This window comes from Rhinopithecus roxellana, chromosome 7, assembly GCF_007565055.1.
Source record: "Rhinopithecus roxellana isolate Shanxi Qingling chromosome 7, ASM756505v1, whole genome shotgun sequence".
Lineage (NCBI taxonomy): Eukaryota > Metazoa > Chordata > Mammalia > Primates > Cercopithecidae > Rhinopithecus > Rhinopithecus roxellana.
In genome coordinates, this window is record NC_044555.1 from 59,574,049 (window position 1) to 59,596,998 (window position 22,950).

The 22,950-nt window shown below is 38.5% G+C and overlaps 1 protein-coding gene across 6 annotated transcripts in view; it reads left to right on the top strand.

The window, feature by feature from the left end:
• The window catches only part of F8 (coagulation factor VIII), a 224,087-nt gene that overhangs the window by 110,592 nt on the left and 90,545 nt on the right, over positions 1 to 22,950 (top strand). For all 6 annotated transcript variants that reach the window (XR_004058312.1, XR_004058313.1, XM_010352837.2 and 3 more), the window contains one exon: positions 18,642 to 21,741. Coding sequence is in view for 4 of the 6 variants with exons in the window: in XM_010352837.2 (XP_010351139.1) it covers positions 18,642 to 21,741 (3,100 nt within the window). In the remaining 2 variants the exon portion in view is untranslated. The remainder of the gene's footprint in view (positions 1 to 18,641; positions 21,742 to 22,950) is intronic.

The window sequence follows — 22,950 nt, forward strand, 5'->3', positions numbered from 1 at the left end:
CTCTTAACAAAATTTTGTATTATAGTTACTCTTATTTTTGTTAGGCTTTTCTTTTAGTCATCATACTAAAGATATGAGTAGTTTACACACTGCAATTACAGTGCTAGCGTATTCTGTATTTGTCTGTGTACTTACTATTGCCAGTGAGTTTTGTGCCTTCAGATCATTTCTTCTTGCTCTTTACCATCCTTTTCTTTCAGATTGAAGAACTCTCTTTACCATTTCGTATAAGATAGGTCCAGTGTTGATTAAATTCCTTAGCTTTTATTTGTCTGGAAAAGTCTTTATTTCTCCTTAATGTTTGAAGAATTACTTTTCTGGATATAATATTCTAATTTGGAAGTCTTTTACCTTCAGCATTTTGAATAGGTTATCCCATTTACCCCTGGCCTATAAGGTTTCTGTTATTATGACTGTTGCTAGACATATTGGAGTTCCTTTACATGGTATTTGCTTCTTTTCCCTTACTGCCTTTAGATACTTTTTTTGACCTCTAAGATTTCATTACTATATGCCTTGAGGTAGTCTTATTTGGGTTGAATCTTCTTGGTGTTCTTTGAACTTCTTGTGCCTGGATATTCATATCTTTCTCTAGGTTTGGAAAGTTCTGTCATTCTTTCTTTTTTTTCTTTCCAACTTTATTTTAGCTTCAGGGGGTACATGTGCAGGTTTGTTACATGGGTAAATTGCATTTCATGGGGGTTTGGTGTCCCGATTATTTTGTCACCCAGGTAACAAGCATAGTACTGAATAGGTAGTTTTTTCATCCTTACCCCTCAACCCTCAAGTAGGCCCCAGCATCTTATTATTCTCTTCTTTGTGTCCATGTGTACTCAATGTTTAGCACCCACTTATAAGTGAGATCATACAGTATTTGGTTTTCTGTTCCGGCATTAATTCGCTTAGGATAATGGCCTCCAACTCCATCCATGTTGCTATAAAGGACATGATCTTGTTTTTTGTGGCTGTGTAATATTCCATGGTGTATATGTACCACAATATCTTTATCAAGTTCACCATTGATGGGAATTTAGGTTGAAACCATGTCTTTGCCAGTGTGAATAGTGCTGTAATGAACATATACATGCATGTATCTTTAGAGTAGAATGATTTATATTCCTCTGGGTATGTAATGAGTAATGAGATTGCTCAGTCAAATGGTAATTCTCTTATAAGTTCTTTGAGAAATCTCCAGACTGCTTTCTACAGTGGCTGAATTAATCTACATTCCCACCAGCGGTGTGTAAGTGTTCCCTTTTCTCCAAAACCTGACCAGCATCTGTTATTTTTTGACTTTGTAATAACAGGCATTCTGACTGGTAGATGGTATCTCATTGTGGTTTTCATTTGCATTTCTCAAATGATTAGTGATGTTGAGCAATTTTACATATATTTGTTGGCCACATGCATATCTTCTTTGAGAAGTGTCTGTTCATGTCCTATGCCCTTTTTTAAAATTTTTGTTTGCTTGTTAATTTAAGTTTTTCATAGATTCTGGATATTTGACCTTTATCAGATACTTAGTTTGCAAATATTTTCTCCCATTCTGTTGGTTTGTTGTTTATTCTGTTGATATTGATCATTTCTTTTACTGTGCTTTAGAAGTTCTTTAGTTTAATTAGTCCCCACTTTTCAATTTTTCATTTTGTTGCAATTGCTTCTGGGGTCTTTGCCATGAAATCTTTGTCAGGGACTTTGTCCAGAATGGTATTTTCTAGGCTTTCTTCTAGGATTTTTATAGTTTTAGGTTTTACATTTAAGTCTGTAATCCATCTGGAGTTGATTTTTGTATATAGTATAAGGAAGAGGTCCAGTTTCAATCTTCTGCATACAACTAGCCATTTATCCTAGCATCACTTACTGCATAGAAAGTCCTTTCCCCATTGCTTGTTTTTGTTGACTTTGTCAAAGATAAGATGATTATAGGTGTGCAGCTTTATTTCTGGGTTCTCTAATCTGTTCCATTGGTCTATGCATCTGTTTTTGTACCAGTACCATACTGTTTTGGTTACTGTAGTCTTGTAGTGTAGTTTGAAGTTGGGTAGCATGATGCTCTGGCTTTGTTCTTTTTCTTGGGATTGCTTCAGTTATCCCATATTTCTCAGAGGTTTTGTTCATTCTTTTTAAAATTTTTGTCTGACTGAGTTGATTCAATAAACCCGTCTTCGAATTCTGAGATTCTTTCGTCAGCTTCATCTATTCTGCTGTTAATACTTCTGATTGTATTACTGGAATTCTTGTAGTGAGTTTTTCAACTCTATCAGATCGGTTTGGTTCTTTTTTAAATTGCTATTTCATCTTTCATCTCTTGTATCGTTTTATTGGATTCCTTAGATTCCTTGCATTAGGTTTCCACTTTCTCCTGAATCTTGATGATCTTTGTTCCTATCCAGGTTCTGAATTCTGTGCCTGTCATTTCAGCCATTTCAGCCTGGTTAAGAGCCATTGCTGGGGAGCTAGTGCAGTTATTTGGATATAAGAAGACATTCTGGCTTTTTTAGTTGCCAGAATTACTGAACAGGTTTTTTTCTCATCTGTGCGGGCTAATGTTCCTTTAATCTTTGAAGTTTCCGTTTTTGGGTGGAGTTTTTTGCTTTCATATTCTTTGAGGCCAGTGAGGGTTTGACTGTGATATAAATTGGGTTCAGCTGACTGGCTTTTTTTCTGGAAAATTTAAGGGGGCCAAGGCTCAGTTCAGCACACCTGGGCTATGTGCTCTATCCCAGGGGTGCTGGTACCAGGCCCACAGCTTTGTTCTCTGGCCCTTTGAGGTTAAGCACCTGCTGCACTGGAGGAGTTGAGGTGTTCCCAGTCCACTGGCGAGAACACTCCAATGGTGGGGGGGGGGGGGGCAGTGCCAGCCAAATTGCTTCATTGGGGCAGTGGCAGTGGGCTATATGCTTGTGTGTATTCTGACGGTAGTGTGGCAGGGTGCATTTGTGCCAATCACAGCAGGGTGTGTGTGTGCACCTGCTGGTGAGGGAAAAGGAGTGGTAGCAACATTCACATGCACGTGCACTGGTGGCAACAGGATGATAAGGTCCACATGCCCTGCACATCAGCAAAGCAGTGGGGGGAGGCTGTGGGCGAATTTATGCCAACAAAGTGGTGAGGGGAGGCTGCAGGTGAGTGGGTGTGAGTTGGTAGAGGCCCATCTACTGAAGCTCTCCAATGATTAGGCAGGGTCTGCCAGTAAAGGAGCTATGGTGGTGGCCACCAGGAAGTGCCCTGGTTGAGCATCCAAGGCTGCACTGCAAGTGGGTGCAGCCACGCAGGGACCCCAGCAGAGGCTGGCAGACAGAGGGTGCTCAGATCAGACTGGCCCCATCCCACAGGCAAGACTGCCCTGCTCTGTCCAGGTCTGATAGTCAACAAAGGCCAAAGCCACCTAGAAGAACATGGTGAGCCTTGGGGGATGGGCATCCCTGGCCGTGCTCCACTGCAACCCTTCCCAAGCCAAACCCTCTAGGCTCCGCAAAAGCTGGAATTCTGTCCGGTCCACCTCTCCAAGCAGCTCTCCCTGTCAGTTGAAATGCCCATGGGGGTCAAGGAGTCTTCTTCAGCTAGGATTCTGGGGGTCCGTGGTGAGAATGAGCTACTCCTTGCCTATTTAACTCATCCATTCACCAGGAGCTACTTGGGGCCAGGAATGAGTCCTGGTGCTTGGCAGCCCCCATGCAGGGTTCCAGGATTCCTTCCCCTTCAGCCCAGGGTCTGTATCCTCCCTCAGTCCACTCTCAATGCCTTCCTTCCCATAGATCTGCTTGGAGTGTCTTCTCGATAATCTGGTTTCTTGTTGAGAGATCCTCTTCCTGACTATGTCTAGTTGGCCATCTTGGAAGAGCTCTATTATTATTTCTTTTAATAAACTTTCTACCATGATCTCTTTCTCTACATCCTCTTTAAGGCCAATAGCTCTTAGATTTGCCCTCGTGGGCTATTTTCTAGATCTCGTAGGCATCCTTTCTTCTTTTTTAACTTTTTTTCTTTTTTCTCCTCTATGTATTTTCATATAGCCTGTCTTCAAACTCACTAATTCTTTCTTCTGCTTGATCAATTCTGCTGTTGAGAGACTCATTCATTTTTCAGTTTGTCTAGTAAATATTTCAGCTCTAGAATTTCTTCTTGATTTTTAAAATCATTTCAATGTCTTTGTTAAGTTTCTGTGGTAGATTTCTGAATTCCTCCTTTGTGTTATCTTGAAGTTCATTGAACTTCCTCAAGACAGCTATATATATATACACACATGTATATATATGTCTTACTATACATATGTCTTACTATATATATACATATATATATATATATATGTCTTACTCTGTAAACTGCAGCCACGACTTCCCTGGCTCAGGTGATTTGGTGATTCTCTCACCTCAGCCTCCCAGGTAGTTGGGACTACAGGTGTGTGCCACCACACCCAGCATATGGTTAGATAGATAGATAGATAGATAGATAGATAGATAGATAGATAATAGTAGAGACAGGGTTTTGCCCTATTGTTCAGGCTGGTTTCAAACTCCTGGGCTCAAGTGATCCATCTGTCTTGGCCTCCCAAAGTTTTGGGATTACAGGCATGAGCCACCATGCCCAGCCAAGACAGCTACTTTGAATTCCCTGTCTGACAGGTCACATATCTCCATCACTCCAGGATTGGTCATTGGTGCCTTATTTAGTCCATTTGGTGAGGTCATATTTTCTTTGTTGTTTTTGATACTTGTGGATGTTCATTCGTGTCTGGTCATTGAAGAGTTATGTATTTATTCCAAACCTCACAGGCTGGGCTTATTTGTACCCATCCTTGAGAGGGCTTTCCAAAAATTCAAAGGGGATTGAGTGTTGTTACTTAGATGACTGTGGTCATTTCAGAACTTGGGGGTACTCTAAGCCCAGGAATGCTGCAACTTTTGCAGACTCCTAGATATACAGACTTGGTGGACTTGGGGAAGATAAGGGAGAATTCCTTGGATTCCCAGGAAAGGTCTCTTACTCTCTTCCCTCACTTTCCTCCAGGCAGGAGTCTCTCTCCATGCTGGCCTGCCGGAAGTTGGGGGAGGGGTGATGCAAGCATTCCCATGGTCACCAAAGCTGGCATTGTGGTGGGTTGCACCTGAATCGCATAGTCTCTCAGGCCAGTGCAATACCTAGGCTCCCCAAGGCCCATGACTGCTACTGCCCAGTTACTGCTGCTGTTTATTCAAGGCCCAAGGCCACTTTAGCTATCAGGTGGTAAACCTTGCCTGGACTTGGTCTATCCCTCCAGGGCAGTGAATCCCCTTCTGGCCCAGGGTGGGTCTAGAAATGCCATCCAGGAGCAAAGGCCTAGGATTGGGGGTTTCAATAATCTGCCTGGTGCTTTATTTTACTGTGGTTGAGCTGGTACCCAAGTTGCGAGACAAAGTCCTCTGTATTCTTCCCTCTCCTTCTCCCAAGTGGAAGCTGTGTTTCCCTGCACTGCATCACCTGGAGTTCAGGAAGGAGTGGCACAAGCACTCCCATGGCCACCACAGCTGGTGTCACACTAGAGTATACCTCAAGCCCACTGAAAAGCCTAATTTTCAAATGTGTTTGCTAAACTATAGTTGTAAACATATATTTAAATATGCAATGAACATGTAAACCTCATTTTCACAAGGCTTGTGAATATTTGTGTGTGCCTTGTGAACATTGGTATTGCTGGATAAATACCACCTAGAAGACCTTGGGAAATGCATAGTAATCTTCTGCACATATATCCCCAAACCACTGTGAGGCCTCCAGAACAAATGTGACTTTCAGCACCTCTTCCTCTCTCTCCCTCAATAACCACTGCAAGGCTTTTGAGACTATCAACCCTAAGTCCAACACAGACTTCTATGTTCACACAGCTTACTAACAAGCACTAGGCCACTGCATGCTTCCTGGCCCCTCCAACCCCCACCATCTACAGAGGGAAGAACATAAAACTACCTGCAGATTGTAGTTACTGTCTTACTCTTACAGCATTTCTGGAGATAAGTGCTCATGGGGAAGTTTCTAGAGAATAAAAACTAATGTCATCATACATAATCACACATTTACTTTCATACCTGGAAACTTATATTACTTCAAGTGATATATTTTGTGGGAAATGAGTGAGGAACCTGGAAGAACCCCAGTAACATCTCTGAAAGTATCTTGCTTATTTATGTTTATGTGTTTATGTCTTTATCTCTCTCCCAACTAAGTTGTAAGCTCTCTGAGAGCAGAGACCTAGTCTATCTTGTTAATCACCATATCCCCAATATCTATGGTGCCTGGCATATAGTAGATACTTTAAAAATATGTAAAAATAAATGAATGGGCCGGACACAGTGGCTCACGCCTATAATCCCAGCACTTTGGGAGGCCAAGGCGAGCGGGTCACCTGAGGTCAGGAGTTTGAGACCAGCCTGGCCAACATGGGAAAACCCCATCTCTACTAAAAATACAAAAAAAATTAGCTTGGCGAGGTGGCAGGCACCTGTAATCCCAGCTACTCAGAAGGCTGAGGCAGGAGAATTGCTTGAGCCCAGGAGGCGGAGGTTGCAGTGAGCCGAGATCGTGCCACTGCACTCCAGCCTGGGCGACAAGAGTGAGACTTTGTCTCTAAATAAATAAACAAATAAATAAATGCAAAAAGATTGTATACAAGGGTATATATGGCAGAACTACCTATAAAGGGACCAGTAAACATTTGGAGGAAATGTAAATGTCCAACAATAGGGGATTAGTTAAGTGTGGCTTGTCCATATTATAAGAATCCTGTGAAGCCATTAAAAATGATTAAATGGAAGAATATCTAATGACATTGAAAATATTCACAACTAGGTGGAAAAACATATATACAATATAATAAACCTATTATAGAATGATATGTATAATATGGTTGTAATTGTTTAAAACAAAGAGAGAAAATGTGTGTGTGTTTGTGTAGGCAGAGAAAAATATTAGATATCAATAATTTGAGAAACATTTAAACTACTTTGGTGATCACTTACTTCTAAAGACAAATTAAAACTCTGTTTTATATTCTTTGATGGGAAATTTTAATAGTATCATCGATTACAAAGCTCAAACTAAACAAAATGCCTAAGGAAGATTTCCTGTGTTTAATATGATAAAGTCTGGTCCCTTTTATTTGTTTATTTTATTGAAACCCCATACCCATTATGAAGTCACTCCCTATTTCCTCCTTTCCCAGCCCCTGGCAACTGCTGATCTACTTTCTGTCTGTAGATTTCTCTATTCTGGACATTTCATATAAATGGAATCATACAATATTTGCCCTCTGTATCTGATTTATTTCACTTAGCATATTGTCTTCAAGATTCATTCACACTGTAGCATGTATCAGTACATCATTCTTTTTATGGATGAATAGTAGTCCATTGTATAGATAGACAACATTTTGCTTATCCCTTCATCTATTGATGAATAGTTGGGTCATTTTCACCTTTCAGCTATTGTGAGTAGTGCTATTATGAAAATTCATGTACAAGTATTTGTTTAAACACTTGTTTTCAATTATTTGAGGTATGTACTCAGGAGTAGAATTTCTGAGTCATATGGCAATTCTATGTTTAACTTTTTCAGGAACTAACTGCCAGAATGTTTTCCACAACAGCTGCCCCTTTTTATGGTTGTATTGAAATGATATGTATGTAGGGGAGGTGGGTGGCTGCAAAATGAAGAGCAGGGCATTGTATGCAACAATGAGAAAATGGATTAGAAAAAACTATTTAGAGTTCTGCTTTTTTCTCTTCCCCCTTTTTGTTCTGGGATGATCATTGCCTGCCACTTCTCTACAAAATGCCACTTCTCTACAAAACTTGTCAGCAAACTTTGAAAAATTTATCTCCTATGCAATTTTTATATTCTTGGGAAAATACTAGAGGATGTACTCTACCAAGATGATAAAGCGAATCAATGAAAAGGAAAATCTTGGGATCCAGGATTCAGGGTATGCAACACAATAGACAGGCAAAGCGAATTCCCAGGAGGAGGGTCAATGAAGATCCCAGACTAACACCTGTGTAGCAGGCTTATTGAACAACCAGTCTATATGGGAGAAGCAAAACAAAGTCTAAAGGCGATGAAAATACAGGAGAAATTGAGCTGATTTGGCAGATGATAAGATAATTGTGTTGAAAGGAGTTTCATGGTTCTGTCAGTTTAAGGGTGAAGTAGTAATAAGTATACAGAAAAACTAGTAAAACAAAAAATGAGCCAATTATTAACCCCAGTATAAACAAAATTTTACAAGAAAAATAGTTAAGCATAGTACACTACATGGCTCATCCGTGAACAAATGTTTACATAGTTATAATGATATGAATACCAGAAATTGATTTAACCAAAACTTGTGATACAATATTGAGAGAATGGGTGGAAGAGAGGTATATATATTTAACAATATTTCTCCTTTCTAAAAAAGCAAATCAAACCTTGTCTTCTGAGAATTACCTTAGAATATGAGCTGAGGGTATATTACTCTTTTAATATACTGTTAAGCACTATTTTTATATTTTATTTAGAATAATATATATCTATATTAATAAATGAGATTACTTTGGGAGGCCGAGATGGGTGGATCACGAGGTCAGGAGATCGAGACCATCCTGGCTAACACAGTGAAACCCCGTCTCTACTAAAAAAAATACAAAAAACTAGCCGGGCGAGGTGGCGGGCGCCTATAGTCCCAGCTGCTTGGGAGGCTGAGGCAGGAGAATGGTGTGAACCCGAGAGGAGGAGCTTGCAGTGAGCTGAGATCCGGCCACTACACTCTAGCCTAGGTGACAGAGCAAGACTCCATCTCAAAAATAAATAAATAAATAAATTAACTCCTTTGCCTTTTTGTTCCATTTTAATATTTTTAATATTAGAATTATACTAGCCTTGTACAGAAATCACAAGCATACCATTTTTTCTATGTTCCAAAACAGTTTAAATAATCCAGGAACCATGGATTTCTTGAAGGTGTGGGAAAACTTGCCCATAAGAATCATAATTTTGGCCAGGCATGGTGGCTCACACCTGTAATCCCAGCACTTTGGGAGGCCAAGGCGGGCGAATCACCTGAGGTCAGGAGTTCGAGACCAGCTTGACCAACATGGAGAAACCCAGTCTCTACTAAAAATACAAAATTAGCTGGGCGTGGTGGTGTGTGCCTGTAATCCTAGCTATTGTGGAGGCTGAGGCAGGAGAATCACTTGAACCCAGGAGGCAGAGGTTGCAGTGAGCTGATATCATGCCATTGCCCTCCAGCCTGGGCGATAAGAGCAAGACTCCATCTCAAAATAAAATAAAATAAAATAAAAATCATAATTTTATGTCCTAGTGTACTTGAGGGTACAGTTGAGGCTTTCATTTGCACCATTCCACTGAACAAGTTCTTTTCAAGGAAGAAGTCAAAATTGACCTCTAACTTGTCAATTTCAACAATTCCCAAACCTTGACCTACCAGACCTCTCAGCATCAGTTGATGGAGTTGGTCACTTTCTTCTTGAAACTTTCTTCACTTGACCTCTAGAAAATCACTGTCTTTGGTTCAGTAAGAAAGGAGAACCAAAGACAGTGATTTTCTACATAAAAAATCCAATTAAGTTTTGTTTCTTCTATCAGTTAAAGTGATATGTTAATATCTCCTACAATATTGTGATTTTGTCTATCTAATTCTGTCAATTTTAAAATATATTTTGAGACTGTATTACTAGTATGTACAAATGTATAATTGTTATATCCTTTGGGGTATGCCCCTTTTGTCATTATAAAATCCTCCTTTTTAAATCTACTAATGTTCATCATCTTAAAATCTACTTTGTCTGATATTATTACATATGCTTTATTTTAGTTTGTGTACAGTATTTCTTTTTTCCTTACTTTTATTTGCAGTCTTTCCCCATTCTTATAGTTACATGCATCTCTTGTAAACAACAAATAATTGGTTTTTATTTTATTATCCAGTCTGATAATATTGATCTTTTAGTTGATGTAATTGATCCTTTACGCTCAGTGTATTTACTGATATATTTGGATTTAAATCTTGCATCTTATTTGCTTTCTAGTTGTCCCACCTGTTTTATTATCGTTTTTCTCTGCTTTCTTTCCTTTGGAATTGAGTCTTTATTATTATTTATTATTATTTTATTATTTCATTTTCACTCTATTCATTTGTTAGTTTACATTCTTCTACTGTTTCATATGGGATATCTTAAAGGTTACGGCATGCATTCTTGACTTACTAAAGTCTAATTTAATTTGTTACCACTTCCCAGACAATGCAAAGACTTTCAAATAACATAACTCCATTTCTTACTCCGACCTTTTGTGCTCTTGTCATTTATTTGAATTCTACATCTATTTTAAACCCCATAAGACATTATTATTGTTTTATGTAATCAGTATCATTTGTGTGTGTGTGTGTGTGTGTGTATTTATTTATTTATTTATTTACACCTTTCATTTCTTTCATTCTTTTCTGCATTTCTTGCTTCCATCTATGATCATTTTCTTTTTTTTTTTTTTTTTTTTTTTGAGATGGAGTCTCGCTCTGTGGCCCAGGCTGGAGTGCAGTGTCCGGATCTCAGCTCACTGCAAGCTCCGCCTCCCGGGTTCACACCATTCTCCTGCCTCAGCCTCCCGAGTAGCTGGGACTACAGGCGCCGCCACCTTGCCCGGCTAGATTTTTGTATTTTTTAGTAGAGACGGGGTTTCACCGTGTTAGCCAGGATGGTCTCGATCTCCTGACCTCGTGATCCGCCCGTCTCGGCCTCCCAAAGTGCTGGGATGACAGGCTTGAGCCACCGCGCCCGGCCGATCATTTTCTTTTTGTCTGAAGAAACTTCTTTGGAACTTCCTTCAGTGTGGGTTGGCTGGTAAAAGTTCTCTGTCAGTTTTTGGTCAGAATGGGTCTTTATTTTGCCTAGATGCAAGTCCTTGGTTGGATTTATGTATTGTGAATGTTTTCTCCCAGTCTGTGATTTGTCTTTTCACTCCTTTAAGGGTGCATTATGGTTAATAGAAGTTCTTACATTTAATTCTTATTTTTCAGTTTTTTATGGTTAGTGCCTTTTGTATTCTGTTTCAGAAATTTTTGCCTATCCTAAGAACATGATGCCATCCTTCTATATATTCTTTCTACATATTTTAAATATTTTCTTCTAGAAGTCCGATTGTTCTATTGTTCACAATTAAGTTTATGATTTTTTTTTTTTTTTTTTTTTTTTTTGAGACGGAGTCTCGCTCTGTGGCCCAGGCTGGAGTGCAGTGGCCGGATCTCAGCTCACTGCAAGCTCCGCCTCCCCGGTTCCCGCCATTCTCCTGCTTCAGCCTCCCCAGTAGCTGGGACTACAGGCGCCCGCCACCTCGCCCGGCTAATTCTTTTTGTATTTTTAGTAGAGATGGGGTTTCACCGTGTTAGCCAGGATGGTCTCGATCTCCTGACCTCATGATCCGCCCGTCTCGGCCTCCCAAAGTGCTGGGATTACAGGCTTGAGCCACCGCGCCCGGCCATGATTCATTTTTAATTAATTTTGATGGAGCGGTGCAGATAAAAGTTCATTTTTCCATATGGATATTCAATTGCTTTAGCACCAATTGTTGGAAAAAAATAATTTCCTCACTGAATTGCACTGTTGTCTTTGCCATGAATCTGATGACCATATCACTATAGCTTTGTTTCTGTACTCTATTTTAGGGGTAGGTTATGTTCCACAAGCCAAATTTGCAGCCTGTTTTTATATGGCATTGAGCTAAGAATTTTTTTACATTTTTAAAGAATTGTCACACAAAACAAAAAAACAGCAGAAAACAAATAAGAATATGTATCATGGACCATATGTATCTACAAACCTAAAATATTTACTATGTTGCTTTTTACAGAAAAAGTTTGCCAACCCCGATCTCTTATATTCCATTGACTTATTGGTCTGTCTTTGTACCAGTAACATATTATCTTATAGTGAGTCTTAATATTTGTTAGTGTAATTCCTCCAACTTTGCTCTCTTTGATTTTTATATAAGTTTTAGAATCATCTTGTCAATTTTATCAACAAAAATATCTTCTGAGGTTTTGATAGGAATTACATTGACTCTATAGATCCATTTGGGGGAGCATACATCTTAACAATATTGAGCATTTCTGTCCATGAGCATAGTTTGTTTGTTTATTTATTTATTTATTTATTTAGATCTTTTAAATTTTCTCTTGGCAATATTTTTGTCAAATTTTAGTGTACAGGTCTTGCACATTTTTGTAAAATTTATTCTTTCATATTTAATGTTATTTTCTATTTCTTCTGGTATCAGTTTTTATCAGTTGTGTTTTTCTAGAAATATGTCCATTTCAACTAAGTTGTTTAATTTACTTGAAGTAAGTTATTTGTAATGTTCTTTTGTCATCCTTATAATGTCTGTGCTGATGTCTCCCTTTTCATACCTGATATTATTATTTATATTTAACTATTTTAAGTTTATCAGCTTTGTTATAGGTTCATCAAATTTACTAATCCTACCATAGGATCAAATTTTTGCTTTGTTCAGCAGGTCATGGAATTTTAAAAAATTTTTTTACTTTGTTTATTTTCTATGTTGAATTTTTATTTTTATTTTGCTTTTCATTTCATTTATTTCTGGTCTTTTGTTATTATTCCAATACTTTCTTTGGATTCAGTTTTCTTTTTCTTCTTGACTTCTTGAGATTAAAACTTGGTTCATCAATTTTCAACATTTCTTACTTTTTAAAAGTGCATACAAAGCTATAAATTTATCTTTATATACTGCTCTAACCCCATATCACAAATTTTGATGAGTCATATTTTTACTATCATTGAGTTTAAAATATTTTATAATTTTTACGTTATTTCTTGTTTTATTCACAGTTATTTTACAGTGTTTTAATTTCCCAACATGTGGAGATTTTCTGGCTCTCTCTCTGTTGCTGATTTACTTGTTTCACTGTGATCACGTAACATACTCTGTATTATCTCAATCGTCTGAAATTTGTTGAGACTTGCTGTATGCCCAGTAAATAATTTAATTTGATAAATGGCCCACTGCATTTGAAACAAATATGTCTCTGCTGTTGTTGGGTAGAGTGTCATATATTTGTCTATTATGTCAAGTTGCTTTATCATGTTTTTAAAATCCTTATAAACTTCCTGATATTTTGTCTGTTTCTTACAGACATGGAGGAAACTGTGACATCTCTATGATTGTTGAGTTTGTTATTTTGCTGTTTGTATTTGTTAGTAAGATGTTTCAAAATAAATAAGGCAAAATAAAATCAAGTGCTTACAAACTTAAGATTGTATTCTTATTAGATCAATTCTTTCATCTTTGTGAAATGTCCTTTTTGTCTGAAGTAGTACTTGTTGCCTTAAACATCCGCATTGTCTAAAATTTATGCACCTGCACTATCATCTTTATTTTGGTTAATGTTTGTGTGGTATATGTTTCCCATTCTTTTCTTTTCAACCTATCTGTATCCTTATATTTACAGTGTGTCTTTTTTTTTAACATTTTCTGTATTGCAAGTCTGTTGGTTAATTAATTTTGTCAGGTTTTGCTTCTCTGAAAAGTCTTTATTTCTGTTTTTGAATTATATATTCACCTTGTATAGAATTCTGGGTTTGTGGTTGTTGTTTTTGTTTTATTACATTTTGTTTTATTGGTTTTCCCTCAGCACTTTAAAAATGCCACTCCATTGTTTCTGCTTGCATAGTTTTTCACAATAAGTTTGCTGTAATTCCCATTTGTGTTCAACTGTATATAATGTATCTTTTTTTAAAAAATCTGGATACCTTCAAGCTCTTTACTTTGATTTTCGTGTGTGTGTGTGTGTGTGTGTGTGTGTGTGTGTGTGTGTGTGTTCTACTTTGGCATTCTCTAGGCTTCTTCAATCTGTGATTTGGTATCTCATTAATTTTGAAAAATATTTATCATCTGTGTCTTCAAATATTGTTTCTAATTTTTTCTCTTCTTCTGGTATTGCATTTACATATGTTATACTGTTCAATTTGTCACACAGTTCTTGAGTACCCTGTTCTAGTTTGTTTTCTCGCTATTTTTCCTTCTAGTTGTTCAGTTTTGTTGACATTTATTGACCTATTTTTACTTCAATAATTGTTTCCTGGGTTGTTGAGTTAACTGATGAACTCATAGATGGCATGCAATTTATCTTTTTATTCTTGTGTCACTTGTGCTTTTGATGTCACATCTAGGAAGGCTTTGCCTAGCCCAAGGCCACATTTACTTCCATATTTTCTTCTAAGAGTTTGACAGTTGTAGCTGTTACATATATGTCTATGATCTAGTTTGAATAAATTTTTGTCTATGGTGTGAAGAAGAGGTCTAACCTCTTTTTTATCTTTTGCATGTAAATATCCAGTTGTCCTGGCACCATTTGTTGAAAATATGATTCTTTTCCCATTAAGTCATCTTGACACCCTTGTTGAAAATCAATTGACCATAAATGTGAGAGTTTGTTTCTGAACTCTCCATTCTGTTCCATTGACCCATGTGTCTTCTATAAATTCTTATAGCTAATTCTACATTAGACTTTGGTTTTCAGATGTGGTAATCTCATTAGATTATGGTGACATGTTTGGTTACAAGTTTTATCTTCTCCTTGGCAACATTTTTTTGATTACTGCTCTTCTTTTATTTGTTTTTGTTGTTCCTTTCTCTTTTTTTGAGACAAGGTCTCACTCTGTTGCCCAGGGTGGAGTAAGTGGTATCATCATGGCTCACTGTAGCCTCAATCTCCTGGGCTCAAGTGATCCTCCCACCTCAGCCTCCCACGTAGTGGGACTACAGGCATGCACCGTCATGCCAGGCTAACTTTTTCATATTTTGTAGAGACAGGGTCTTGCTTTGTTGCCTGGGCTGGTCTTGAACTCCTGGGCTCAAGCAGTCCTCCAACCTCAGCTTCCCAAAGTGCTGGGATTACCAGTATGAGCTACTGCACCTGGCCTTGTTATTCCTTTCTTCCTTTTATCTTGTAGTATCTTGATCCTTTTTGCTTATTATTTATCATTGAGGTGAGTTTGTCCTAAATAAACTTTTTGCAGAAAGTTTATGTGGATATATTAATATCAATGAGGCATTAGGAGTGAGTTTTAGATTAGCAGGAATTCTCTTATGAAAGGTATTGATTGTATGTGTGAGTTTTCAGCCTTTACTTCTCTCTAGCCCATCAAGATCAAAGCTGCAGAGTTGTTTACATTTCAGAATTTCTTTCCTCCCCTCTCCACCTTACAAAACAGACTTTCACTGCAAAAATGACTTGTCAGCGTGATTATTTGTTCTGGTCCCATCTTTCCTACCTTTTGAGACTTGTGTTGAAAGGAGTCCAGTAAAACCACCAATGCCAGCTTGTAGACTCTGATCCCATTGTTATAATGAATGAATGACTGTTTTTCGTATCAAAGTGTCATACTCACACCTTGATGGAAGAAAGAAACAAGGCCAGGGGCAGTGGCTCATGCCTGTAATCCCAGCACTTTGGGAGGCTGAAGTAGGAGGAATAATTAGACTTTGATATAAAAAATGGGGAAGATATGGAGGTATAAGATATGAAGAAGTATGTCTTCTTGGAGTTTTCTGAAATCTGCCAGCCATGAGCATCCACTCTTTGTATCTTTTGATACCCATTTTATGTTAACTATACTTCTATTTTGTGGTTTCATGGCTTCAGATATCTTCCAGCTTAATTGTGCGCTGTCTTTAATTATTTGCAGCAATTTCTGAAAGGAGCAAGAAGAAAGACCAGACCTTTCTTTGCCATTTTAAACACTGGTCATCTTTTGAAACCCCATGAAAGGCACAGTGGGTGACCATCTACCTCAGGAGTGGGCAAACTATGGGCCTTGGGTAGTCTGGTCTCCTGTCTGTTTTTGTAAGGCTTTATTGGAACCCATACACACACAAACTGATCATCTCTTGTTTTGTGTTAAGTTTTCTTATAATTATTCTTTTCTATTTCGTCTAGCTGAACTACCATTTCATCTTGTGTATGCCCTTTCCAGTCTTAAATTATAGAAGCTATGTCTTTGTGGTTTTAAATTATGGAAGCTGTGTCTTCTTGTGTTTTAGCATGGCAAGATATTTGTTCTTACTTTTCCTCTAGAATCTCCAGTGGATTACTTTCAAAAGTAGGTATTGCTTCTAAGTTTCCTGACTTCTGTTTCCTTCTCCCTGTTCTGTAGTATCTTTATAGATTGCATGTTTTCTCTTATCCTTAAACAAGGTACAAAAATGTTCTGATCAAGGTTTGCTAGCAGAGAGGATAAGTGGCTTGCTCTTAGCTTAACTCTCTGTCTACTTAATGGATGTTGAATTCCCTTCTCAACTCAACAACTAGAAGAAAGGTTAAGATAAACTAACCCCAGTCCAATATCTAGTTTCTACTGGGCTTTTATATGTCTTCTATGGTGGCTTCTCTCCTCTTACTTCCTTTACTGTCTGTGCAGGATGTGATCAGCTGGGCTCTGTCTCTCTGAGTTACTTTGGTAGTATTACTAGTTCCAAGATCGGATAATAGCTTACAGAATTAATTAGTTCAGTGAAAGCCCTGGTTTGATCACAGAGGCAGAGACTGAACTATATTTGTAGTGCTGACTAGACCCCAAACTTGGCCAGGTAGCTTGTACCTGTGTCAAAAGTTGGAGGAGGAGATTGACAGCTGAGGTGTCTCCAAGGGAATTACAATTATTTTCATTTTCTTTGTGTCTGTAATTATGTCTCTTTTCTTAAATTTTGTATATGTAAAATTTCTTAATTTTTGTTTGGCTATTTGTTTTATTGACTTTTTCATCAAACAACCAACTCTTCTTTAAGCACTTGGATTGAAATGTGTTAATTAATTATAATGTTTTAAATTTACCATTAGTCACACATACAATACAAAAAGATATTTGCATTACAAAATTTTAACCCAAGCAGTTAAAACTAAACTCCAGCTTGATCACCATTCCTAATACCAGGCCCTTCTCAGAGGGGAGGGTAAGTAAAAGTCCATTTTGGTAACTAGTTTAACCAGAATCTTTCATTGTTTCCCTGTTTTTCTTATAATGTCTTCCTTTGAATTCTCCTCTTTTTTTCAAGAGTTCCATCATATGATATATTCCTTTTTGCTTACCGATTGACCGCCTAGAGGCATGCATCCCCCTACTCCAGTCTGAGCTGGTTCTCTCTAGGCCTGAGGCTCAGTTATCAACTTGGGACTTTTATTTACCCTCCCTCAGGATAGGTACCTGGTTCTTGGATACCAGGTCTTTCTCTTGTTTGATATACTCCTTTATTTTGGTGGCAAACATTCCGTAATCACTTCCTGAGAATGGTGACATTTGAGGTAGATTTTCTGAGTCTTTATATGTTAGAATATGTTTTTATTCTCCTTTGCCACTTGATTGATAATTTGGCTGCACATAGAATGTAGGCATTCACAGGGCTTTTGGGAGCAGCTTCCCTTGAGGAGAAGGTAGATACAGTTAAGATCTTCCCTGCAAAGACTGTGTGAAATGACAAGGGTAGCTTGGTAAAGGTGTATCTTGTCTCTTACGCTTATGCATCTACTTTACCACCATGGAATTAGCTTATTATAATTTATTGCATTCCTTCACTCAGCTAATCTTGTTCATGGTAGAAATTTTATTTTTTATTTTTTATTTTATTTTATTTTATTTTATTTTTTGAGACGGAGTCTCACTCTGTCACCCAGGCTGGAGTGCAGTGGCGTGCAATCTGGGCTCACTGCAAGCTCCGCCTCTGGGTTCACGCCATTCTCCTGCCTCAGCCACTCAAGTAGCTGGGACTACAGGCATGCACCACCATGCCCGGCTAATTTTTTGTATTTTTAATAGAGACAGGGTTTCACTGTGTTAGCCAGGATGGTCTCCATCTCCTAACCTCATGATCCACCCACCTCAGCCTCCCAAAGTGCTGGGATTACAGGCGTGAGCCACCATGCCCAGCCATGGTAGAAATTAGTATTGCTAGTATCATGGTAGAATTTTATATTAGCTGGATCCTAGACCTAAATGCTTCTTCCTTGTGCTTACGTATTCTGCAAGTAGGTGACGGTGGATGCTAGGTATTGTGTTATGTGATTTCATTGTATTATATGATGAGGTAGATACTATTAGCCTCATTTGCAAATTAGAAACCTGTTGTTCAGAAAGCTTAAGTAACTTTCTCAGAGTCACATGGCTGGTGAATGGTAGAACTGGGATTTGAATCCAGGCAATCTGATGGATTCAAGAGGAACCTGTGCCACTATGTGATATAGCAATAACATCTAGCTAATATACTTTCCTGAATTAAATCACTGTCATATTCAGAGTTCTGTGTCACTATTAAGACCCTCCACTATTGTGTATATTAATTACATTTCCCCATTTTAATCCCAATATCTATTCATTTTTATCACAGTCTTTTCTTATGGTCACAAACAGGCATAGAACAACAGCAGCAATGCAAAAACCACTTTTATATTACATGTTCCAGGGATTTAACCCAATGACCTGTGATATAATGATACTGACTAGTATTTTTTTCATTTATCTGGGAATGGGAGAGAACCTCTACCAGAACGTTTTAGAATCTGTGTTATGAGTAACCAGAGTCTTATTCTTCCTCATCTCCAGGCCTATGGATTCTGGGGTGCCACAACTCAGACTTTCGGAACAGAGGCATGACCGCCTTACTGAAGGTTTCTAGTTGTGACAAGAACACTGGTGATTATTACGAGGACAGTTATGAAGATATTTCAACATACTTGCTGAGTAAAAACAATGCCATTGAGCCAAGAAGTTTCTCCCAGAATTCGAGACACCCTAGCCCTAGGCAAAAGCAATTTAATGCCACCACAATTCCAGAAAATGACATAGAGAAGACTGACCCTTGGTTTGCACACAGAACACCAATGCCTAAAGTACAGAATGTCTCCTCTAGTGATTTGCTGATGCTCTTGCGACAGAGTCCTACTCCACATGGGCTATCCTTATCTGATCTCCAAGAAGCCGAATATGAGACTTTTTCTGATGATCCATCACCTGGGGCAATAGACACTAATAACAACCTGTCTAAAATGACACACCTCAGGCCACAGCCCCATCACAGTGGGGACATGGTATTTACCCCTGAGCCAGACCTCCAATTAAGATTAAATGAGAAACTGGGGACAACTGTAGCAACAGAGTTGAAGAAACTTGATTTTAAAGTTTCTAGTTCATCAAATAATCTGATTTCAACAATTCCATCAGACAATTTGGCAGCAGGTAATGATAATACAAGTTCCTTAGGACCCCCAAATATGCCAGTTCATTATGATAGTCAATTAGATACCACTCTATTTGGCAAAAAGTCATCTCCCCTTATTGAGTCTGGTGGACCTCTGAGTTTGAGTGAAGAAAATAATGATTCAAAGTTGTTAGAATCAGGTTTAATGAATAGCCAAGAAAGTTCATGGGGAAAAAATGTATGGTCAACAGAGAGTGGTAGGTTATTTAAAGAGAAAAGAGCTCATGGACCTGCTTCGTTGACTAAAGATAATGCCTTATTCAAAGTTAGCATCTCTTTGTTAAAGATAAACAAAACTTCCAATAATTCAGCAACTAATAGAAAGACTCACATTGATGGCCCATCATTATTAGTTGAGAATAGTCCATCAGTCTGGCAAAATATATTAGAAAGTGATACTGAGTTTCAAAAAGTGACACCTTTGATTCATGACAGAATGCTTACAGACAAAAATACTACAGCTTTGAGGCTAAATCATATGTCAAATAAAACTACTTCATCGAAAAACATGGAAATGGTCCAACAAAAAATAGAGGGCCCCATACTACCAGATGCAGAAAATCCAGATATGTCATTCTTTAAGATGCTATTCTTACCAGAATCAGCAAATTGGATACAAAGGACTCATGGAAAGAACTCCCTGAACTCTGGGCAAGGCCCCAGTCCAAAACTATTCATATCCTTAGGACCAGAAAACTCTGTGGAAGGTCAGAATTTCTTGTCTGAGAAAAATAAAGTGGTAGTAGGAAAGGGTGAACTTACAAAGGACGTAGGACTCAAAGAGATAGTTCTTCCAAGCAGCAGAAACCTATTTCTTACTAACTTGGATAATTTACATGAAAATAATACACACAATCAAGAAAAAAAAATTCAGGAAGAAATAGAAAGAAAGGAAACATTAATCCAAGATAATGTAGTTTTGCCTCAGATACATACAGTGACTGGCACTAAGAATTTCATGAAGAACCTTTTCTTACTGAGCACTAGGCAAAATGTAGAAGGTTCATATGAGGGGGCATATGCTCCAGTACTTCAAGATTTTAGGTCATTAAATGATTCAACAAATAGAACAAAGAAACACATGGCTCATTTCTCAAAAAAAGGGGAGGAAGAAAACTTGGAAGGTTTGGGAAATCAAACCAAGCAAATTGTAGAGAAATATCCACACACCACAAGGATATCTCCTAATCCAAGCCAGCAGAATTTTGTACGTGGTAAGAGAGCTTTGAAACAATTCAGACTCCCACTAGAAGAAACAGAACTTGAAAACAGGCTAATTGTGGAGGACACCTCAACCCAGTGGTCCAAAAACATAAAACATTTGACCCCAAGCACCCTCACACAGATAGACTACAATGAGAAGGAGAAAGGAGCCATTACTCAGTCTCCCTTATCAGATTGTCTTACGAGGAGTCATAGCATCACTCAAGCAAATAGATCTCCATTACCCATTGCAAAGGTATCATCATTTCCATCTATTAGACCTATAGATCTGACCAGGGTCCTATTCCAAGACAACTTTTCTCATCTTCCAGCACCATCTTACAGAAAGAAAGATTCTGGGGTCCAAGAAAGCAGTCATTTCTTACAAGGAGTCAAAAAAAATAACCTTTCTTTAGCTATTCTAACCTTGGAGATGATTGGTGATCAAAGAGAGGTTGGCTCCCTGGTGACAAGTGCCACAAATTCAGTCATGTACAAGAAAGTTGAGAACACTGTTTTCTTGAAACCAGGCTTGCCCGAAACATCTGGCAAAGTTGAATTGCTTCCAAAAGTTCGCATTTATCAGAAGGACCTTTTCCCTACAGAAACTAGCAGTGGGTCTCCTGGCCATCTGGATCTCGTGGAAGGGAGCCTTCTTCAGGAAACAGAGGGAGCGATTAAGTGGAAGGAAGCAAATAGACCTGGAAAAATTCCCTTTCTGAGAGGAGCAACAGAAAGCTCTGCAAAGACTCCTTCCAAGCTATTGGGTCCTCTTGCTTGGGATAACCATTATGGTACTCAGATACCAAAAGAAGAGTGGAAATCCCAAGAGAAGTCACCAGAAAACACAGCTTTTAAGAAAAAGGATACCATTTTCCTCCTGAACCCTTGTGAAAGCAATCATACAATAGCAGCAATAAATGAGGAACAAAATGAGCCCCAGATAGAAGTCACCTGGGCAAAGCAAGGTGGGACTGAAAGGCTGTGCTCTCAAAACCCACCAGTCTTGAAACGTCATCAAAGGGAAATAACTCTTAATACTCTTCAGTCAGATCAAGAGGAAATTGACTATGATGATACCATCTCAGTTGAAATGAAAAAGGAAGATTTTGACATTTATGGTGAGGATGAAAATCAGAGCCCCCGCAGCTTTCAAAAGAAAACACGACACTATTTTATTGCTGCAGTGGAGCGGCTCTGGGATTATGGGATGAGTAGTTCCCCGCATGTTCTAAGAAACAGGTATGAATTCATTGGTTACTCCTTTGCTCTGCTCTTGTGACATTTGACTTTACCAGATGATGATACCAACAATGAGAGTTAGAGGATGAAAAATCAAGGTGGCTTGAAACTCTTACTCTGGTGAGATAGAAGAGAGGTTTACAAGAGGGTAGAGGAATCAGGGTCAAGAAGGAGCAATGGGGAGCAGGAAGAAAGTCAACCTCACCTATCAACCTTATGAGCTGCAGGGGAGATCTTAGTCTCATCAAAGAACTTTAAGCGAGGCAGAAGAAGTGAGTTCATGTTAAAGAGGTTAAGGACTTGTGGAGGATTGGTTTTCATGATACTGGGGATCCAGAGGGCAAAGTAGGAGGATTTTATTTTTAGATGAGTAGAGGGAGGTTGAGCGGTCAAGTAGCACAGAGAAATGTGGAATATAAACATAAGGAGAGTCAGTCAGTCAGCAAATATTTATGGAGCACCTGCTACATGCCAGACACTTTTGTACACATTGGAGTGCAGCACAGCAGGAGCTTATATTCTGTTGGAAAGAGCAAGAGACAAGTTAGTACAAAACTAAATAAGGCAATCTCAATGGTGTTATTCAGGAGATAGAATAGAATAATATGGTAGAGAGAATAATATGATAGAGTAATATGGTAGAGTGTTACATTAGCTGTGGTGGTCACAGAAATCATCTTTGAGGAGTTGAGACCTAAATGATGATAAGAGGCCAGCTGATGGAGCTCTGAGAGAAGACGTTTCCAGACAGAGGGAAGAGAATGCAAAGGCCCTGAGAATGGAAAAAGTTTAGCATGTTTGAGGAACAAGAAGGGACGAGCATGACTTGTCACTTTCCCACCTTGCTTTCTAGCTCAACTAAGCCCTTATTGCTGCACAGCAACCATAGAATATTTCCCTAGTCCACTGACTTTCTCATTCTCCTGGACCTCTATCTTAGGATTTTCTGTGTTTTCCTTACATCTCAAACACCTTTTTTCCATTCTCCAATGCCCATTTTCACTCTTAGCTGATGCTGTGCAATGAACCTCCATAGACTCCCAGCATCACATTTACTGGCATTTGTACCCATATACTCTGCCTGCACACTTATTACAATAAATAGAATATCTGTGCTCCTAAGGCCAACCTCTCCAGTTTTGTACTTGATTCCCATCTCTTCTCCCTTCATAAAAAATGTTGCTCCAGCAATTTCTCCTTTTCTCCCTT